This window comes from Protopterus annectens, chromosome 11.part0 (genome assembly GCF_019279795.1).
Source record: "Protopterus annectens isolate FY-2018-M chromosome 11.part0, PAN1.0, whole genome shotgun sequence".
Lineage (NCBI taxonomy): Eukaryota > Metazoa > Chordata > Ceratodontiformes > Protopteridae > Protopterus > Protopterus annectens.
Genome location: NC_056745.1, coordinates 1,193,696,582 through 1,193,719,993, shown reverse-complemented (window position 1 = coordinate 1,193,719,993; position 23,412 = coordinate 1,193,696,582). Strand labels below are relative to the sequence as shown.

General features: G+C 38.2%; 2 protein-coding genes across 9 annotated transcripts in view; one reads left to right on the top strand and one right to left on the bottom strand.

Moving 5' to 3' along the window:
- DUS4L (dihydrouridine synthase 4 like) overlaps positions 1-22,347 on the bottom strand; it is a 309,040-nt gene extending 286,693 nt beyond the window's left edge. The window contains exons 1-4 of one of the 8 annotated variants that reach the window (XM_044088542.1): positions 22,190-22,347; positions 21,116-21,228; positions 5,304-5,434; positions 316-437 (exon numbers count right to left, since the gene is read on the bottom strand). In XM_044088542.1, coding sequence (XP_043944477.1) covers positions 316-437; positions 5,304-5,434; positions 21,116-21,157 — 295 coding nt within the window. In that variant the 5' untranslated portion in view covers positions 21,158-21,228; positions 22,190-22,347. The other 7 variants (XM_044088546.1, XM_044088545.1, XM_044088549.1 and 4 more) reach the window with 7 other exon arrangements.
- A 34-nt stretch (positions 22,348-22,381) lies between these two features.
- Positions 22,382-23,412, top strand: part of COG5 (component of oligomeric golgi complex 5) — a 3,265,454-nt gene continuing 3,264,423 nt past the window's right edge. Inside the window, exon 1 of the mRNA XM_044088540.1 lies at positions 22,382-22,482. Within this exon, the coding sequence (XP_043944475.1) occupies positions 22,422-22,482 (61 nt within the window). The 5' untranslated portion in view covers positions 22,382-22,421. The remainder of the gene's footprint in view (positions 22,483-23,412) is intronic.

Here is a 23,412-nt window from a genome sequence, read left to right as displayed (position 1 = left end):
CTGCTTCAACTTACACGCATTGCTACCCATTTTAGATTATGCATGGAAAAGAACAAAAAATGCAATTTCAGTTGTGTGATGTCTCATTGGATAAATGTGTAATGTCAACACAGTATTAAATCATATTCTATGACTTAAAACCAGCTAATACGATCCATACAACATTTAATTTTTAATTTTCTTCAAATAATAAAATGTGTCTTGTATTGCTTTACAATTTTAACAGAGAGAACACTGCAGTACATTCCTAAGAAATACATTTACCGAGTTCTTACATTATACAAAGACACTCAATGTACTATGCATGTTACAGACCTTTACTTGTTGTGAATTCACTGTCTCTGGCTTTTGCTGATCTCAGAAAATCGACTGCAATAATCATTGGTGTAAAACAAAGTTCACAGCCATACTTCCTCACCAAAGTTCTGAAGGGTAACCTGTTAAAAATGCATTTCACATTTTTACAAGAAGCAAGGTAAATAAACTGAATGTCATGCATAACAATTCACAATTAGCATGCATCTACAGAAGTATACTTTTTTTCTGGAAACAAAAACATTGTTTTCTGTATTTGACATGTTTATTAAAACAAAGCTGCAGGCCTTCAAAACATGTGAAATTATTTAACATTGGTGTAAACAACATGGATTAAGGAAGGCAAATCCAAATGCCAACAAAAAGAACAAAGTTCATGTCCTAGAATAGGACAAAAGACTCTTGGGTTATGGAACCTGGCAACACAACTTTCTTATGTAGACAGACCATACAAGTGCTGCATTTTACTTCAGACACATTTCCACTTAATTTTACCACTAAAAACACTTGTAATGTAGGAAAATAACAGAGTAAAGTCTAGGGCAAACTAGGTAAGAAAACCAACTTCATGAAGCATAAAGACTTAATTTCATATTGAAATGCAGCCCTAAGACATACTTGCATGATCTCATCTTTTGCAGCTGAGCAACCTATTGTGTGGTTGCTCGGTTGTTTACTTCATGTATACATGTCTGTACCTATTTGTATATCTGCATGTGTAAAATGGAAAAGTTCTACCAGACACAGACAATTTTCAGGGCAGGCACATGAAGTAAGGCTTCACTGTCTGCATATAACATTGCATCATACCTCTCAAGCTCTTAGCCCAAGACATCTGGACAGATACAAAATAATAAATACGGCCCTTATAAACTTAGAAAGTTGCTAGAATTACATGTTTTGCATTAACATGCATTTTCTGAAGAATATGAAGCCTGAAACTCAAATGGTGGATATTATTTTGTGACTTCACTCCTCAGCGAGTTGCCAGAAAACCTCAAATTTTATGAGGAACAGACCAAAATATGAGCCAAAAATCTGCACATTCTGTGAAAACATGGACAGCTGAGATGTAAGCCATGTATTTATATACTGATACAACAGATATATGCCCTTTATAAATGCAACTTCAAAAAGAAAGAACAGCATAGCATACAATATTTTCAATCATGAAATAACAGCAGACATACAATTTTGTAAACTCCATAAAAACGTATTATGCAGCACTCTAGGGAAGAATACACAGTAAACTATAAACTATTCAAGCTCCAGAAGATGAGTGAAGTGAAAACTACATGTTATAGGTAAATAGTGCTATGTAACTAGGAGTAAGGAAATAAGAAATAGATGTGAGATTTGTGCAAAATGAAGCAAATGAGACCTACATACAAGTGTCCCACAAATGTACTGACAGTGAAAACGTGGTTGATTGTAAAGATGACAGAAGGCAGACAAGTCAAGGGTTAGTAAGATAACAAAACACAAGACAGGTAGTAACTTTGAGGGGGGCATAACCTAGATGAACCCTCTGTGATCATGCCCTAGCTGCTGGATGCCAAATGAATGCTCACAAGAATGCTGTTGATGCTTACCCTACTGGAGCTTGTGGAATCATGGCGTCTCTCTGCTGACTTGTCTGCATCCATTAGCAGGACAAAACAAAAGCTTGGAAAATAGCACAAGAAGCATAAAAGACTAAGCCTGTCTTCACCATACCTTCCAACCATGTCAACATCAAGGTCCAACAATGTATACAGGAATATTTTGCTTCCTCTGTGTAAGTGATAAGGTACAATCAAGCAAACCTGCCATATCAGTGTAAGCAACCTTGACCATATGGCTGACTGTGAAAGCAGGGACCACCTCAGCCTGGAAGATCATGTTCAAAGTGATAAAAATAAGATTTACCATTTTTCTGATCACATCCTTTCACTTGCAATCACTAATACACTCTTTTATACTTTTCACATAACTTTTAAAACTGCAGCCAATAACAGGAACTTAAAGACAATGTCTACCTTGATATTCTCTAAACTGAGACAATCAACTTACTTTAGTGATGCCTTTGGGTGCTCCCACAAAAAACAGCTAGGCTTTCTGTCACTGGTCAGAATGTCCCAATCCCCCCCCCCAAAAAAAAAGTAAAAGAGCAAGGAACTACAATTTATTAAACAATTATAAAGTACTTAATTAAATTAGCAGTTTAGCAGAAAATTAACAGCTTGAAAGATATCTCAATGCTTTCATTTTGTAGCAATCGCTCAATGAAATAATCAAGGAACACTTTCATAATGACTTCCTTCAGTATGTCCATTAAGACATACTAATTGAAAGTGGTGCCCAATGTCCAGTTTCTGTAACTGGTGGCACATAAAGTTAAATTTACTGTTAGAGAAGGGAACTTTTATTTTATGCCTTTAATAAATTAGTGATCAGAAGTACAAGATGTGATCAGGAAAACGGTAAATCTTTTTATTATCCATATTCATAACTTTGAAGACTATGTTTAACACAGTCCATCAGTTTACCCTTTAGCAACCATTCTCTTTTTTTAAAGAGGTTCTATTCATGGAGTCCCTCTGAAAGCAAACAAGTTTCAAGTAGCTCAATGGACTCACAGGCAGTGTTGAGAAACTGAACATGACCTTGCCATGACAGTCTACAGCCCCCAATTCCCTACCAGAGGGATGGTCAGTGGGAGGGAATCACTAAATATTAGCATGGCAGCAGATACAGCAGTGTGCAGCTCTGTGATGCCAGACAATGTACCTAACTTCAAAGGTCAACAACAAATTCTATTCACCTTCTAAAGGACTGCAGTTGTTACATCAGGATGTACCAACACCTCCTTAAACATATCAAATTGAAGGAGCCAGAAGCATAAGAAATCTAGGAATGCTGGTGTGAAAGAATAATGGGCTAGCAGTTATCACAGTGATATGGTGTATTATCACTTGGGAACTTTGGTCCTCCTCCTCATCAGCACCTGAATTAAAATCTTCCCAATTATGGAAATGGAGACATTAGCTTCCCATGCTTTACTACTTTGCATCTCTTGGAGGAAGAGCGATTTTGGGGGAATGCACTTTCCTGGAGGCAGTTTCCATGAAAGACCTTATGACATCCACCAGAGAAACAGAGATGAAATTATACAGGTAGCTTGTTAGAATGCTACGAGAGATGCGGTGTACAGTGTCTGTGAAAGAGGAGGTGCCATAGTAACATTGGCACACTGCCAGAATTATGGATGGCACATAATGCTTAAGACAGAACCAAAGTATAGTGTCAACTGTAAAGATCAGACCAAGATGATCAGGGATAAGGGAACAGAAGAGTATCACTGAAAGAAAAAAAAAAGAGCAGACACCAAGTAAGAGGGAAATTGAAGCAAGCATCAAGTAGGCAGTCTCCAGACCCATCAGGTACCCCAACATTAGTGCAGACATCAGGCAGACTGACCTCTAACCAACATTCAAGGGATAAGATGATTCTGAGGCCAACATCAAAGAGTAAAAAGTGTTAGGCCATAAGCTGGAGTAAGCAAAGTCAGACGTAACATGGAGCTCAGTATCAGAGGCAAAGGCTGACACTAGTTGCCTGACAACATGATATAATATGTGAATGAATCAGCCCAGTATCTGGGCTTGTTGACAAGGGTAGCAGACAAATGAGAAGGTGCAAAACACAGAGGCAAGGCTGACATTGAGACAGGCAGGAGTCCAGGTAAGTGATACCAGTAATGAAACAAGGCAACAGCAGCAGTTCGATGTGAGACTTTTGGAAACAGAAACTGACCCAGCAGGCTATTACAGAGGTGTCTAATAGCCAAAATGAAATCCATTATAATTATTGCATCACCTGCCATAAAAGGAATGACCATCTTCCATGTGGGTGGAAAGGAGGAAGAAAATCTAAGGAGAATGGAGTTGTTCCAGGAATGGAATCCCAGAATGAAGTGTAGAAGAGAGACTTGCAGAAACATAACTAATAAAGGTAAAGAAGAAAAATATCATCATCCCTGTGGAAGGAACCTGAAGAACATTAAGGACCAAGAGACCTGACCCAGCTGCTGTGCCATGAATGAGCCAGAATGGGGATGTTGGTGGAGGTACAGAGATGGTGGTTCCTGGCACCTGCACTCGGGAACCCATGGCAACAATGCCTGGCAGCACCGACCACAAGAAAGCAGAAGTCTTGCCAACATCTCTTCAGTAAAAGTTCTAAGAAAACTATCACTCTTCATTCCAAGTTGGATCATTTTTGTGATGGAAGGAAAATTTGTAATGCATTTCATCAGCACTATGTACCCTTGCTGAAGAGGATGAACAGAGAACACACAGAATATGTAGCAAAAGGGATGTTTTGGGGGAGGCAAAAAAAAGGCACATCAGTCAGCAGTCTGAATTTGTTTTGTACAGGAGCAACTATTAGATGAAGGCAGGATAGAAAAATGATGAACACTGAAGGAACACTGAGCTCTGGCTATAGCAAGGAAAGGGAAAGAAGTGGATACTGGAGGGGCTGAGGAAGACTATAAAGATCATGCAGGAGCTGATCACAAAGCCAGGGAAACAGCATTAGAATACAGAGGTGGGGGAAAAAAAAAAAATTACATCAAGATGACATACAGATCAAGGAAACATGTACTATTAGTACCCCTGCTGCCAGACTGAAGCATAATTAGATCTAGAAACATAATCTAGATGTGATAAAAGCACTGCACACTGTGATGCCCATTTCATCATTATAGCTCCAGCTGCTGTCTAAAATAAAACACGTACTAAGGTGTTCCATTTTAAAGGACTGATGACAGGACTACTTGATGAAGAAAGAAAGAAGCACTCCAATGCACACTGTGCTCCACAGTAGAGGTGCTTTCATACTGTGAAACACAGCACAGCAGAAGACATTTTTACATAAAATAATACATTTTGTGTATTAGTTTTCTGTAAAAAAAAAAAAATAATAAAAGTTTAATTTTCACTTACTTTGAATACCGAACCATGGGGGCAGAGACTTTTACAACATGACCAGACCCAAACAAATCCACTGGATTTCTGATTTCCATTGCCAAGGAAAACACTATTTTCTTTGGTGAGCAAGGAAGAGCAAGTACCACCTTAAAACCCAAACATTCAGATATTAAACAAATTTCAGCTACAGTTTCATCATTAGAGTACTGTGCCTAGTTCAGCAGACTATGGCAATTATCTAAATAAACTTTGAAATAAATTATATTAAGTTAAATCTGGAAATGACAACTTTTTATGCCCCAGATTTGCTCTGAGGGACAAAACAAGTCAGTTTAGTAGATGAAAAGGTAATATCACTATCAGCAAACAGTATTGTCATGCACTCATCTATGCAGACTGCAAAGTAAATATAGGCTTAGAAAACAATTCAATTACTTGGTGGGGGGTAGTTGATACCAATGTTCCTAAAATCCAGTGAAAACTCCAATGTACTGCCAAACAGGAATATCACTAACTTATCCCAGTTCAGCAGCACACTCCCAAACCACTGGAAGCCATCCATAATAATTTCCCTCCTCAAGCAGGCTGACCAATTACCGGTCTCCTCCAATCACCCCATGAGTCTTCTCTTTCTACTGGCTGAAATTCTTGATGGAGCTGCCTCATTAAAGTTAACTTCACTTTTGTACCTGCAGCCCTGCAAACTCTCAGCAGTATATCTTCAAAATGGGCAACAGCACAAGAACCACCATCTTAACCTCCTCTAATCGCATAATTTATGGCATAAATAATTGCAAACCTACAGAGTTAGTTTCTCAACTTTACAAAGGCCTTCAACAATGTCCAACACACTCATCTTCAAGATTTGACTTTATATAGACTCATCTGTAAAGTCACAAACTACAAACGCTTAACTATACCAAACTAAATATCACAGCAATACTTTCTAATCTTTCTCTGCTTTTCCTTTCCACCCATTTCTTTGACATTCCCCTATTTCCCTTTGTTCTGGCATAGCCTAGGCTGAAAACATTTCATCTCCCAAATTAAGTCTACCTCCCATCATTATCTCATTCATTAGCTCACTTTTGTAAGTTCGGTGGCGTTGGCTAAGTCAGCAAAGGCTACTGTAGAGATGGTTTAATATAAACCTGTGAGTCTACGAAAGCTCTTAAATGGATAAGCAATTATCGGAGTAGGCATTCTTTCAAAGTCCAGATAGGGATATCCTTCTCTTAAATCAGAAAGTGTTAAAACAGGGATTCCACAGGATTTCGTACTGGGTCTGTTGATTTTTACTATTTTCATAAAAGTCTTCAGGATTTCCACTTCAAGAACACATCACTTTTATAGGTTAGTGATTTAACACAAGCCTCTAATGCTTCACCAGAAAACATCTCGTTAATTTGATCCTCTAATGCTTCACCAGGGAAAACAACACTCTGAAAACAACTGACAAATGACTTAGTTCCACAGGACTTTATTAGCAAAAACACTAAAGTTACGTCCATGCAGTCTTCAGAATTAAACACTTCAGCTAAGTCCCCGATATGTTTTCTGTAACCTCACTACAGACATCACTGGAAAAGGAGCACTTCTTTTCCAGATGGAGTATTACATTCTACAGCCTCTTATGGGTCTTGTACCAAATGCAACAGGCTACAAGTTCTCTTAAATAAAGGTTTGCAAAATTAAGAATCTCTTCACTCAAAACGTGTGTTACTGCTTGCTAAAGCTGAAATGTTATCCAAAACACAACATTCACATCGTTTCCTCTACCTTTTTCTACAAAGCCCAATACTTTCATCTTAGTAGCCCATAATTATATGACAAAATACTTCAACAAAGCTCTTTACTACAAAGGCCACAGATCAGGGAACTCAATGTGCTTTGCTATAAGGAACTCTCCTACTTTTGCAGAATTTAAATCTAGTTTAACGACACACCTGGCAGTATATGGCAAGGATCCTGTGTGTCAAAAACTGCTAATGAATTTGTGATTCTATTAATGTTGCGCTTTAAGTGAAATAAATACTATTTTTGGATACACTGCTTTCTCTCTTTATATGTCATCTTTTTCCAACTGCTATAAATAGTTTTTGGCATAATGTAACAAAAGTCATAGATGATAAAAAGGCTACTGGTGTGGCCTATCTGCCTTATACAATAAAATGGCAAAAGCAGTCTGCTACCTTTCACTTACTGCCCTTAATCAAACAAATATAAAACAGACAATAACGGAGGGGGGAGGTATGCATTCCCCTTAGCTTGCAGGAGGAGGAAGATACAGTGCGATTTGTTCTTGATTGGGCTAGGTTTGATCTCAAGGGTGAAGCCTAAGGGATCAAACACAAACCAGGAATAAATAAATCTAAACCATAGCTCCCAAACCTGCAAGGTATCACTTGTGATGCATATTGTGATGATGTGAGGTAGTGCCAGCTACGCCAGGAGAAGTACGGTAGTGGATGTGCAACATATGCCAGCATAGCTAGCTGGAGTTTTGTAAAGAATTATGAGTCATTTGTATATCAAACTGATATGTACAGCTGCTTGTGTTGAAAATGTTATTTGTAAAGTTGCTTCTGTTAAAAAATGTACCAACAGTAGGTCCCGTTAGAGAGAGAAGAACTACACCTGTATGTCAGCATGTACTGTAACTGTTGAAATGAACATATTGTAATAGAGAATGCTGGAAGAGAAGAGGTTAAGCAGAGTTCAGCTAACTTTGAAAAATAGTCAAATTAAATTATCTGGCTTAGGGCATAAAGTTTATATCTTAAAGTTCCGACTGCTGGGAGAAACAAAATGTCTGTGAAAACCAGGACTAGGAATCCTAGTGTATTCTCCTTAGGGTTGAACTACTTGCTATCCTGGAAGGGTGAAAGCTTTTGAAATGGTTTCATTGCTTCCAGATGCTATAACACATCTTAGCAAAGCTGTGTATTGACACATATATGCTAGATTCTGATTCAGTTTTTACTAAAGGGGGTAGTGTGGGAAGCAGAGTCAGATTTTTATTTATTTTACATTTGTTAACCGGGTCAGTCTAGCTGAGCATTAACTCGTTTTCAGTGGAGACCTGAGAAGAAAAGCTCCGCAATCAGTATTAACATTTTACATACAGTCAGCAAAAAAATTGCATTGGCAGCTAAAACAATTAGTTAGAGAAATAACACTTTACAATAATTTTTTATAGAAAACAGTTGGGTACAAATGTTAGAGAGCAAACTGCAAAAAGCATTTACAACATATCATACAGAAAAGCAGTAGAGTACAATTTCAGAAACCTTACAACAAAAACTTAGGTACAATGTCAATGTAGGGAAAACACTGTTCATTACTCCTAAGTAGTTATATACAGTATAGGTACAGATGGAGTAGTAAGGTAATGTAGAGGTTAAGCAACGAGACAGAGAAGTAGATAAATATTAAGACAGACAGTGGAAAAGAAAGGAGGGATGAGAGACAGAAACTAGGGTTAGGTAGTTTCAGGTAGGATGACTACAATGGCAGGACCATTTATCAGGTATTCCCGAGTGGCTAGTTTGAAATGTTTTGTTTGGTCAAGGGACCTAATTTCTAGGGGTAGGTGGTTCCAAGTTGTAGCAGGGTTATAGTTATAGAGTAAACACCCTGATTTGGTTTTGGGTTTTACAGATCTGTAGGAAGTCTTGGTCTGAGCTGCGTAGTGTCCTGGTTGGGGAATATTTAGTTATAATTGATTGAAGGCTAGAGCAGAAAGATGGTAGATAGAGGATGGAGTGGATAATTAACAGTTGCTGTAGCAGCAGCAAATGATGGAATTCGAGCCACTGCAATTGTTTAAGAGATAGGCAATGGTGTGTCTTGTAGGTTTGGTTTGCAGCAAATCTGGCAACTTTATTATATGTAGTTTCAAGTCTGGTTATGAATGTGGTGTTAAGATTTGTGTATAATTGAGAGCTATAAAGGAGGGTAGGAAGAAGAAATGTATGGGAGAGAGTTATTCTGGCTGAGTTGGTTAAATGTCTTTTGTTTCGGTAAAGGAGTCCGAGTTTCTGGTGAGTCTTTTTGATAGAGGTGGTGATTAAATTTAAGATGATCATCTATTATGACTCCTAGCAGTTTAGTGCTAGGGTCAGAGGTAACAGTGTTATTGCTAGATAGGATGGAAAATGTTGTTTTGAGATTGATGGGTTTTTTTGGGAGGAAGAGTAGGAGCTTAGTTTTCTTAGGGTTGAGAATTAATTTGTTGTCACAAAGCCATGTCTCTATGGTGTTGAATGATGCTTGGGTAGTAGAGTGGAGGTCAGATGGATTGTCAGCAATGGTGATGACTGTAGAATCATCAGTATATTGTACAAGTGTGGAGTTGGGACAAGAAGTGTAAAGTAGTTTGGTGAAAACATTTAAGAGCAGTGGCCCCAGTATGGATCCTTGGGGACACCCACTGGGACGCTTGGGGGGGGGGGATGAGCAGAGTGCTATTTAACAGCTTGCTGGCGGTTAGAGAGATAGCTGGAAAACCAGGATATGGTGAGAGGAGAGAATCTTGAGTGAAAGCATTTGTCTAGGAGGAGGGGATGGGAGACTGTGTCAAAGGCTTTGGACAGGTCGAGAAACAGACATGACACTAGTTTATTATTGTCATGGGACAGTGATACAGTATTAATGAAGGATATTAGTGCAGCTGTAGTGCTGTATTTGGGAAGAAATCCATGTTGTGTGTGTGTGTTAGAAGGTTCTGTTGGAGAAGGTATTGCATTATCTGCTTGTGAATGCATTTCCCAAGATTCTTGAGAAATGCATTATCTGCTTGTGAATGCATTTCTCAAGAATCTTGGAGAGGGGAGACAGTATAGCAATTGGTCTGAAGTTTGATATATCAGAAGAATTATCTCCTTATGTATGGGTAATGTGTAGAAAGTTTTCCATATTGATGGAATGTATGATTCAGAGATAGATCGGTTGATCAGGATGGATTCTGGATAGGCTAGGGGTTCAGCAGCTATATGTAGGAAATAAGAGGGTAGGTTATCAGCTGAGGGGGAGCAGGGTTTGAGTTTAGATAGTAGAGATTTAATATATTTAGTTGAGTCAGATGCAAGAGAAAGAGTTAGAAGGAGAAGGAGGGGAAGATGAGAAAGTTTTTTTTTTTTAGTATTTTTACTAGTGGGGAGGTCATTAATTATGGTAGTTATTGAATTAATAAAATGATTGTTAAATTCAGTGGCAGTTTCTTCAAAAGTTTTATTTGGGCATGGGTTGGGAGGGGAAGGGTTTCCTGGATGCAGTATATGATTAATTAAGTTCCTGAATTTTTAGGGTCAGATTTTAGGGTAGTGGGAGGGTTTGCACAGAAGTCGATTCTGTCTTTGTTGATGTTTGTGTCTTTCGGCTTTTTCCCGGTTAGGGGTCGCCACAGCGGAACTCGGGTCCGCTAATGATTGGCAGTTGATTTTTACGTACTGGCTTGCCAGGCCTGACGCACAACCTTCAACGAAGATACGCCCATTCACACATGTCTCCACGCAGAAGACGCTCTAGCTGAGAATCGAACCGGACAGCGTCTTACTGTGAGGTGACAATGCTACCGCAGCACCACCACCGCGGGTTGATCCTGTCTTTGTTGATAATGTTTTTTATTTGATTTCTAAGTTCTTTGCAAGTCTGTAGGAGAGAAGGGGTCTTAGTTTTGGTCCATAATTTCCATATCTTGTCACGTCTTTTCATCAAGGCTCTAGTATGTTTGGTCAGCCAATGAGCGGTGTTTGCTTGGATTCTGATAGTACGGAGGGGAGCTAGGGAGTGGAGGATGTTTAGAAAGGTAGAGTTGAAAGAGTGGACAGCCTTATCTAAGGGGAGTGTAGTGACATGGGACCAGTTAATATTAGAGAGTTGGGTCTATGAAAGAGTCTGGACTAAAGGATGAGGTTTTGCGGGAGGTGATAAACATGAAAGGTCTTGTGAAATGGGGAGGGCAGTGATCACTAAGGGAATTTGGTAGAGTATGAGAGTTGTGGTAATTTTGGGGACGAGACACCAAAATCCAGTCCAGGAGAGACTGTGGCAGATGTGACTTGCTAATATTGGTAGTAATTGTGGACTTAGGGCGGGGTGGGGGGGTCTGACTCAGCCCTTATCCTATCCCCTGCACATCTCCATTTTAGGTGTGAAACAGACACCATGCAGGATTACCAGTCACTGCAGTAATGATCACCCACACTCTCTTGAGGAAAGTACCTCCAATGGCTCCCCAGTTTTATACCAAATAGCTTGAATACAGCACACACTCCCCAGGATGCGCTCCTCTGCTCAAACCTTGAGAGAAGTGAGCAGGTTCAGCCCTCTCCATTGTTCTCCCCCTCTCCAGTCAATTCCTCCAGCTCCGGGTCTGACAAGCAATTTTAGATCACTGAGGTTGTAGTGAAGAATGTATTCCTCTATAACACAAGCTGAATATAGTATATAACAATATCATAAAGCTGTACACTTCAGAGCATAACTATTTCCTTATGTCAATGTCAAACTGTGAGAGAATAATATGGTACTTCTAAGGAAGGAAACAAACAGATAATGAAAGACATCAAACTTAATGACATGGAGTGACCTGGTAACTCTGTCACTTCTCAGAAATAATTTATATGTACTTTGCCACAACAGCTGCTCTCATGTAATTTTGCTACCTTTAATTTGGCAGTTTTTCTCTTCGACTCCCATGCCTGCAGGGAATGCATGTCTCCTGTACATTATGCACATTGTGACATACTGGACTAGAGAAGCATGCCTAGTCCTTGCACCCTCCAAAATCACTGCAACTACTGCATAAGCACAATACTAAAGGAAACCACACTGTATAAGGATATAGACAAGCTGAACTTGCCCACTTAAACAGACCACCAATGAAAGACGATAGGCGGAGATGGGAGTGTTCAGTAGGAAAAGGAAAGGTGGGATAACTTGTAAATATACAGCAGGACTGCTAATGATTTTAACAAACATAATGTAACTAATATACATTATATTCTTCTTAGCAGATGTAAAACTGGAAAGAATAACAAGCAATAGCATAGCCCCTGAGAAGCAGGTGCCAGATGGCAGCCATATCCAGGGAACTGCTAAAACAGGCAATTCCTGAAGCCACAGTGTAACCAACTGATGGCAGCCATATCCAGGGAACTGCTAAAACAGGCAATTCCTGAAGCCACAGTGTAACCAACTGATTAAAGCCACAATGCTCGTTACAGACGTAAACAGATATCGGACTAGTTATTGCACAAATGTCTGCAATTAAAAAATTTCTGAAGCAATCAGTTGATGCATCTATGCCTCTAATGATGTGGCATTTGACATCTTTTTTCCAATCTTATGATGACAGCAATGCACTTAGCAACTTACCTGCAAACGGTTAGGGTATCAAAATGTCAGCCTCTCCCTTCTTGAAGCAAAGAAGACAAACAATTGTGTTTTCTAAACATCATGCTACTCACTATAGGTAAAAACTGACCTGGCAGTGAATGTCCAAGATGTGAAAGACTCCTTTTCTCCAGTTTTTTATTTTTTTTTCCAGAAAGAATACAGGAAGATGGATGCACTGCTTAAACAACAATTCTGACACAACTTTAGCAGTAAAGGTGGAGCAGTCCCAAATTACAACTAATCCTTGTGAAAGGCCAGATATGGTTCCCAAAAAATAACAGCCTTAAACTCCAAAATTCTGTGAGCAGAGGTGATGACTGCAAAGGAAAGCATATGGTAAGGGACAAAATTCACAGCTGCCAAACCACCTCACATGTGGCTCCACTCACCCACAAACAGCTTGTGTGGCTGAATGGACTATGGAAGTTAGCATGTGTGATAACCTACTTATTCTACAGTAGGTGAATGCCCTATGGCTCATTCATCCATTCCTCAAATTGTTGGAAGGCAAGGGGTGGGAGTGGCACTTATATCCCCTGTGGACTTTAGGGGGGGGGGTGCAAGACTGCCAGTCATGAACTGCAGGTCCTAAAGAGGAGAATTGCCCTTTAAGCAAGGAAAGATGTGCAGAAATCGAAGAAATGCTTTGATTAGTTATTGCTAGGCCACAGTCCTACCCTGCTCTCTAAGAATGTACATTGTACATGGAATAATAGTGACTCTTATCAAACAGGTATCTGATGTAGGTCAAAAACTTGCAGGTTAAATGAAAGGAGCAGCAAAGGACACTATCTCTGCCCAAATGGTGAACCTCATCTAGTTAGTGGTATATATTTATTGCATTGAATGCTTTCAAGAAGTTTCAATAACATCTGGCACTCCTGAAATAAAGTCCTCCTGGATCAAGGAATCTGAAACAAGAGCAAGCTCGGAGTTGGATCCAATTCATGTTCTGAATGTGGGTGATTTCTCTTGCTTGAGCTGCAAAGGTTTCATTTTTATATGAAAGACTCTAAAGCATAAGACTACACCCCTCACATGGAAACGAGGATAATCTTTTGTCTTTATCTGAATTTTGTTGCATGATGGGGCATCAGAATGAATGTTAAGAAGGCATACAGGAAACTTCCTCACCATGAGGGGGAAGACTACAACTACTTGTTAAAACATCTCTTTGCCCTGCCTCACAGAGCAAAATGAGAAGATTGTCTACTGAGGTGAAGAGATCACCCTTCAAAGCACCCCACTCCCAGAATTCTGACTAGACAAGATTCCCAAGAGCCTCAGCTTCAACAGAAGACTGCAGAAGTAACTTGCAGAACTTACCAGCATGTTCAGTTCTCCCAGGACATGAAAGGCTATAAAAGTAATGCTTACACATATGGCCCCACATACAAAAATACATTGTTCTCCAGCATATGGTATATAAATGCATGCTGCCTTGCTTCACCTTGTTTCTGAAAACAACATATGAAAGGTCCACTGACAAGAACTACATTGTTCTTCAGCAAACGCCATATAAATGTAGCCTGCCTTGCTTGCGCACACATCATATGAATGCATGCTGCTTTACATGTTTAAGTAAGACAAGACAAGATGGAGGTTGTACTGGGTTGACAGGGCACCAGTCTTAACTCCCCCGCCCAAGCTTTCAGGCAAGAAGCACTGCACTATAGCTTCATCTACAGCTAAAGTAGAGGTATTCAATCTTCCCCTATCTGCAGGCCCACAAATGCAATATTCCTCCAAACAGTGGAGAATAGGTAGGCTTCCTAAATTAACAGAAAAGGGTCCAAAGCCTGATACAAAGATAAAGAGATACAGCTGCAAAAAAGGAAAAACTCACCCACATTGAGGTTTTTTGGAAGGAAAGGGGAATCACTACTCCGGACTAGTAACAAGGGTTCAACACCAACAGACCAGTAAGCACATGGTAACTCTACTGCTACATGCACAACATGATTAAAAAAATTGTTATCTACAGTTTTTATCCAAAACACCTGAAATGGACCAGCAAAAGTCTGAAGGTAAGCATTTTGCTGGGATTTGATGGATGTGAAGTAAATATTGCCAGCAAGTTGTTCCTTGGAAGGTTTAAGGCAGGAAGAGTGACTAACAATTTGAAGGCTAGTATCTTTGTATCAGAAAGATGCAGAAACAAAACAAAACAGATAACCATACAGATATTCACTCTTGAGGTGAATTTCTTGGCATCTATGTCTTGAACACAAAATAAGTTGGCTCTGATCAGAGACCTGATCATGGTCTTCTATATTCAATAAATGTAAAGCAAAATGTCCCTGTATTGTGGAGTATTTTAAGACCACTTCCAATATTTTCAAATTATACACTATCTGTAAGCTATATATAATTAATACAATCATAATATTTTTTTTCATGGTAAGTGTACTGCAACGCAAGACTCATTAAACGTAGCAATGACATGTGGGAGGAAACAAGGCAGAAGATCTAAATCGTAAGGGAGTGTAAAGTCTTGGGTGATGGATCTGAATATTAAAGATACATGCTGTGAAAGTGGTTTTGGTCTCCTCTAAGATCTAAAACCAGATGTCCCCAGTTTTAACACCAGGAATTGTACTAAATGAGTGCCAAATATCTCAGTTTCTCTTTTATGTGCCAAACCCTCTTGCACCTTTAATAATAAAAGTCTTTACTCATTAAAAGTCTGATAAAGGTGGCTTATTATGCAGTAGCAGCATACAGTAGAGATATAGTAATCCGACAAAATCCAAACAAGAACAAAGCCTGTGGAATCACCAATGCAGTTTATGAGCCAAGTACACACTTATAAAAAATAAAAACACCTTAAAAACTCAGATAAGCGCTTTCACCTATTAGTAATATAGACTTCAGACAACTTTCAGCTTTCATCCAAATCATATAACATATACATACACACACAGGTGTGTATATACACATTATATATATATATACACATATATACATATACACACACACACACACACACACACACACACACACACACACACACACACACCTAGCACTTGATCACATGATACAATGTAACAAAGAGATGCAGTTCTATCATGTGATCAAGTACTGGGTGTATACATGGGTCCCCTTCAGAATATCAAATCCTCACATTATTGAATCCCACTTCATCGAACTCCAGGAGCAGTGAAAATCAACCCTAGGAAAAGAACCACTTGGCCACCATGGTGGCCCTTTCCCCACTGCAGTGCAAGCTCAGAATTGGTATATTTAGTTAGGGCTGGTGTGGGGTGGCACAGCTACCCCACTTGGGGGGGGGGGTTCTTCTTCGCTGTTTGTTGTTTTGCCTGGTGCTCCACGGACTGTTTATCTGGGGCTAAATTTCATTTTTCTGGGAGTTCTATGAACTGAAGATTCAATGAAGTTGTCTCGACGAATCAGGATTCGATAATGTGAGGATTCGATATTTTGAAGGGGATCCATGTATATAATTTATGGAAGCTGAAAGTTATCCAATGAAGTCTAGATTACTAATAGAAGAAAGCACTTATAAAAATAAACACACAGTAAAAACCCAGACACATTAGTGTGTATCTGAGCCAATAAACTGCGTTGGCGATTCCACAGGCTTTGTTCTATATTTGAATTAGTTGCGTTAATGGGTTTGTGTCTTAAGATCCAAACATGTCTTATATTATTGAAACAGTCTCAAAAAAGTGCTAATAAACTGAACCAAACTGTAGCTGTAGACTGCAAACCAAGTACTCAAACTTCTGTAGCTCTGAAGAATAAAATGTCCTTTTCCTCTATAACGGGAGAATGAACATAAACTGCACTGTCTTCTGTAGTTTCCGGACTTCTGAACCAACTTCTGAATAACTGACCTGCTGGACATTTGAACCAACTTCTGTCTTGAAAGCATCTCTCATGGTACTAAAACCTTGTACATTTCCTAAAAATTCTAAATGCCTTCTTAACCTTGGTTTCCAAGCTTCGTACCAGCTAAATAAAATATTACTACAAGTACCCGTGTCAGATCTGTTTTTGTAAAAAAATGTTCTGCACATTCTGTTAGCATGTGTCATCGTTTAGTGCTCTGGCCTGAAGGGTATTTCATGGAGCTCATTTGTAAGCCGCACTGCAACATTCTTTTCATTGAAATTGTACTTACTGAAACTGTATATAAAATCGGAAATATGAAATGAAGACTTAGGCTTATTTTTGTATGGCTGCATTTTTACATCTGTGCAAAAAAAATATTGTATTTATGTAGCATATGCTCTGACAAAACTATATTTATGTGAATCCTTCTCCTACAGACCCGTTATGTTAGCCTCACATATTTCTATCAATCATTTGATAATTTATGGCAAAAAATAAATAGGGAACTGAACAACTTTATTTACGAAAGAAAGAGGCCTAGAGTTAGCAACTTTATTTAAGAAAGACAGAGGCCTAGAATTAAGTGGGATAAGGTGATCCTAGTGACAGAGCAAAGGACATTGAGGTTACAGTACAGGCTATGCAGTTAAGGCCACTACATATATTTACAGTAGGGAATATAAACTAAAATGGAAAGACAGGATGATGAGGCAAAACAGAACTACCAGAGAAAGCAACAGATAGGTGGAGAGAACAAAAACAACAGAGTACAGCATTACACATATAAAGTGGCAGACAGTAAGCTAGGGGATACAAGAAGATTTTGCTGACAGGGCTCCCAAACAAATGTACAGATTAGGCAGGAAAAACATGCAATAGCAATGCCTTTCGGCTTCTCCCGGTTAGAGGTCGCCACAGTGGATCATCGGTCCGCAGACTGATTGGCAGTGAAGTTTTTACGGTGTCGAGTTGCCAGCCCAAGCTTCACATGCTTGGGATGCATACTAGTCCTATGTCATAATGAATTCTTATAGGACACTTTCCTAAATAATCTCATGCCAAAGGACATGTCATTTCGCCTAAGGACCTCAATGTCTAAAAATTCAATACTACTTACTGAATACTTCACAGAAAACTTCAAAAAAGGGCATTGTATTATGCAGGACTTCAATAAAACTGTGTAAATCACTGACAGTACTTGTCCACAACAAAAAAATGTCATCCACAAAATCGGGAGTAGAAAATAAAGGTGAAGTACTCATTAACACCAAACACATGGGTATTCTCCCATTGAGCTAGGACCATATTGGCAGAGCTATACAGTGCCCATAGCTATGCCAAAGGTCTGCAAAAAATACATTATTCTCAAGCACCACCTCAATGAACCAACAAATCAAATCAATCTGAGCCCTATCAAGTGTACTGTTCTCATATTCATATAGGCTCCAATCATCTCCAAACCCTCTCTATTGGGAATGACTGTGAACAACGATGTAATGTCCAACGTAGCTAATAAACAGTCAGCAGGCAAAGAAGTGGTATTAGAATGAGCATAAAAACTCTAAAAACTGCTTAGAATCACTGAACACCACATTAGATTTATCAAGAAGTGGTCTAATCTGCTTCTCCACATAAATGGAGAAGGGCTCAGTCAACCAGCCTCGTCAGCCACTATGGGTCTGAGGGGGTGCTGTAAGAGCCTTATGTACTTTGGAAAGACCATGAAAAGTAAGGACACATGGGGCCTCCACAGTCAAATAAATAGCTAATTCAATACTAGTATAACCACTAAGTAAACAATCATTGATAATATTATATACCCTGTATATATACTTATTTAACTTTATTATACAGGTTCGAGCATTTATCAGAATTGTTCAGTTTCAGTCTCAGCCTGGGTTATTTTAGTAACCTGAAGTAAAAAAAAAAAAAAAACAGAAGCATATCAAAGAGGTCATAAAAATAAAGATGTAATGAAAAACAGCTATATAATGCAAAGTAAATAAATTTAAAAAGACATAGACGAGTGCGAAATTTTTCAAGCCATGTAAGGTATACTTCTTGTGTTTTTTTCACCTGACAATGAAAGTCAGGGTTTGGTGAAACTACAAGCCTAATTATTTAAGAGATACAGGTGCAATGGAACACTTAACGTCCTTACCTTCTACGGTGTTTGGTACTTCACCATTTTTATTTTTTGTTTTACTTGTTAACCAGGTAAGCCAACTTCACTTGAACTGGTTAATCTGAAAGTACATATTTTGGATTTTGGGGGAGACTGGAACACTTACTAAAAACAAATACAGGCATCCTGAATATGTGCAGACTCCACACAGAAGACACCTCAGGTGAAAACTAAGTCAGATAAAGCGCTGTAAGACAACAGTGATAACTACTGTATCACTATGTTGCCTACATGTATATCAAAATCACATTTACACAAACACACGCCTATATATAGGTTTGTGCATAAAACCAAGTGTAGGCTTCCCTTTATTACCTTCTCCCTGGCTTCACCTAGAATATGTAGCCACCTGGAACTCCATTTTACATAAAAAGTCAGAACCCCATACACCTCCAGCTTTATACATTAGTTTTTCCACCTACAAAAATGGTCCATTTAGTCTTTCTGTTCTTTCCACATGCTAGTTTTACTGGTTCATTACAAGTATTTCCTGGTGAGTTGTGTGCTCATTTTCTTTTTCCAAACAAGTAATTATACTGGCCCCATTCTCCCTTCAAGCTTCCCAACTTGGTTATACTGCTGGCCACTACTGACTCTTCCTATGTTTTGCATAATTTGCATTATTTATTAACTGAAACCACTAGTCAATCACAAAGTATAATGGAGCAGGCAAATGTTTATATGAACACACCAAAATTTTATTGTAATCCAAGGTTAAAAATTGTAGAATATCCAAATGTATAAGCACTTTCGTCTCCTTTTTAAAATAAGTTGAAGAGACTTAATCAGTTACAATTAGTTACTTTCATCACCTGAATTTAAAAGAAGAAATTCAAATTACATCACATCCTAGAGCAGTCAAATGACCTTCTCTTAAAGACATAGTATACTTAAAATTGTCATTACTTCCATAACACCGTGAAAGTTGTTAAAACTATCAAAACTACTTTTAAAATACTTCATGAATTTTAAAATCACCACCTATCTACAATTATATTAATAACTTAACATTTAAATAAATGTAATCAACCCATGTGGTAATAAATATAAGTAAATACCTAAAATATTGGAGAACATATACAAGTATAAATAAATACTCATTCATCAGTGTATATATGAATAAGTTTGTTACACTAAGAAAGTTACAAAGTGTATTTTAACGTCTATTCAGGGCTTTAATTTTCAAGAGGCTACTAATTGACAAATTATCATTAAGCCCTGGCCAATACATGGCGTTCAGTTTGATCTGCCATCCTAGTTCCATTTTGTCAAGCTGGTAAGACTGTGCTCCACCTCTTGCACTAATCATTACAGTGTCTAATATAATGAATTTAAAAGCATGGTCTGGGTAAGCCATAAAATGTTTTGCTAAGGCGTTCCCTTCCCATAGATCACGTATGTTTCTGAGATGTTCCCCTATTCTGTTTTTAAATTTGCGCTCAGTCTTGCCCACGTAAAAACATGGGCACAAATTACAAACAGCACAATATACAACCCTCTCAGTTGTACATGAAAATCTACCTCTCAGCCAAATTCTAACTCCATTTATTGTGACACTGTGATTCATTTCCATAATGTTCGGGCAGAACTTGCATCTCCCACATTTATGCATGTGCCCTTGAAGATACACTTCCCGTCTTTCAAACATTTTTAAGACATTGTCCTTTCTTATATACGCAAATAGGAGCACCCCCCAAAAATGTCTCTCGTTTCTTTGTCACTCGTAATAATTTCCCAATTTTTTATTAAAATGTTCTTAATATAGTGTGCTTCATTATTGAAAGTAGTCAAAAAACTATTTTCATAAATCTTTTCATTCACTGGTGTTGTGGCCATGGTTATGTTAGTGTTGACTTCATTCCTATTGTCATCTCCACTATTAATTATTTGATTTATGTTACTTATCTGGTATTCAACATTATATATTGTATATATTTTTTTAAACTAACACAGTTACATATATATTACACACACACACAAGTATGGGTACTCATCATAACCCTGAAAATGCAAATACAGCTCCAGATACAAAAAATGACGGTCTTAATGCCTACTAGGTTAAGGCAGTTTTAAGTAAAGCTTGAATACCCATAACTTTATATTCCATACTGCAAAATTCTGGCTGTAGAACCCAACAGGGCAGAGCCCTTGTGGCTATTTCAAAGGAATAAATCATTATCACTGTATCCCTGAAACAAGATGACAGAGACCATATCCAGACAAAGCAGAACATGCAAACTTTACACAGACAATGAATAGAGGTCAAGACTAATGCTGCAGCACTAACTGCTCTACTACCTATCCAGCAAACTACTCCAGAAAAAGACTGTACACATTAAGGCATTCCAAGAAGAATTTGCTTTCAAAATAGACTGTAGCATCTTACCATTCTTACTATACGAAGAAAACAAGGCAACGTGAATGTCATTTAGACAGCCACTTTGTCAACCTTTTTACCCACTTTTTCTTGTGATACCATTCTTAGCCAGTCTATTTTTTCTGCAATACAGCAAAAAGTGTGCCATAAATAAATATCTGTTCTATCCAGATGCCCTGTTTAGTGACACAACCTTTACTTCCCATGGTATTGTCATTCAATGTAATGGTGGCATGTTAATGTACCACGGATGAATATTTGCCCAGGAAATTGGAGTACAGCCAGATGTTTAAATGTTGTACTCAAGCCTAATGTTGTTGCCCCCCCCCCCCCCCCCATATATACAAAATGGGCTCAATCCTCAAAACTTTGCCCCTATACATACAAGAAAGGGGCACAATAACTTCCACTGTTGCCACTAAAAACATAACGGCTTCTATCACATAAGCAAGTTCTGTGTATAAACACTGTTGTTCTAATTATTTTGGTCTGCGAGTAACAACGTTTCAAAACTATGTTTCGTAAAACATAAACATTACAGTACATTGAGTATGTGTAGCTACATCCTTTCCAGGGTGAGGCATCTATCAGTTGATGCATATAGATAGACAACATCTTATACTGGCGCACGAGAACTGATCAGTCCTGCTGACTCTTTAAAACATAAACGTGCATACCATAGCACAATATTTTCTTTAAAACAACCGATGTGCACATTTTATTCAGTGATCCACTACACAGTAACAGAAATACTAAATACGTCTGCTTAAACTTTCCCTAATGCCAAAATAAAACGGTTACGTTTTGTTCACAGAACATTTTGTTTCCACTTTAAGACACAAAGTTTATTCACTATACGCAACTTATTGTATTATAAATCACAATTATGTCGTCTTTATTAGAATAAAAAACGATGCACTAATCTGCGTGAACTTACCGCATACCAATCAAATCCTTAACCACAAAAATCAAATGCTTATAGTCTCTAACTTAAAGCCTTCAATTCTGTCATAGTCCACACCATAAAAACCCTGTTACATTGAACGTATTCCAGCTAAGTTATTCGATACACAACAAACTAACCTTCATATAAACACACTTTATTATTATTGTTTTTCTAGAGACACATAAAACGTTAAAAACCTACAACCCACAAAAATTGTTCAACACATTCCCACCAGAAAACATATACGACTACACCTATCCAAAACAACATGTGAAGCTAAACAGACGCAATCCAATTTCGTCACTGCTACACTGTCCATTAACCTTGTCTTTGCGTCATCATTATGAACCTGGTATCCTGTTAGCCAACATGGAAGGGGATAAACTGTCAGCGAGTACTGTGCAGTCTGTGATAGAGTTATTGGAAGATGGTAAAGCATATGGAGTTATTTTAGCTAAAATTAAGTTCTCGAGAACCCGTATCTAGTGGTTTCAGTAATTTACCTGATATTATCTTTAGCTAAGCTTTACAAACGTTTTATTTGCTATTTATTACACTTCGGATGCTGAATTTTGGTATTGTGCACTGCAGTACATAAAAGTTATTAGTTTTCACTGCGTTCAAGTTCTTAAGAAGAAAGTAAAGTGAACTTAGCATTCTCTTACCAAGTTTGTACGAATGATGGTTAAGCAGAGTGGCTGTCGGCTAAAGCAAAAGTTTAATAGTATGTACAATTTATGTTAAGACACTATTTACTCTTTGGACTGCAGGGTGTCATTACTTTTATATTTTAATCGGCTTTACACCATTTACTGACATCCAGTTTCAGAGGAGACAGTGAGAAAAAGGTTTACATGTTTCTTAGCCTGAAATATTTTATTATATGCAGCAGAACAAAGCATTACATAAACTAACATAAAAAAGAAACAGAGTAATTAGTTGGAGATCAACTTATTTACACAGCAGTAAGTAGCAGGCAGCAAGAGTATATTTATAAAACCAACGCAGACTGCACACAGATGGTGACTGGATGTCATAAATGAACCTAAAAGTGTAGGTCTGCAAGGCAGAGATCTTAACCACTTTTAGATATCATCCTATCTGGATACTGGCTCTGAATCACCACCAAACTATTAAGGAAAACTTCTTGGTACTAGTAGTTGTGTAACTTAAGGTGGGATTTGTTTTCATGAACTCTGCTCCTTTCAGATACAAACAGGACAGCAACTTACAGACACTGGAATTTTTATGGTGAATGTCTTTCAAGGCTCAGTCTAAGAGCCCATTCTTTTTCCATTGTATAAAAGTGACCACCAAAATCTCACCTCAGAGCTTAACACTGTGCAGCTTATATTGTTTT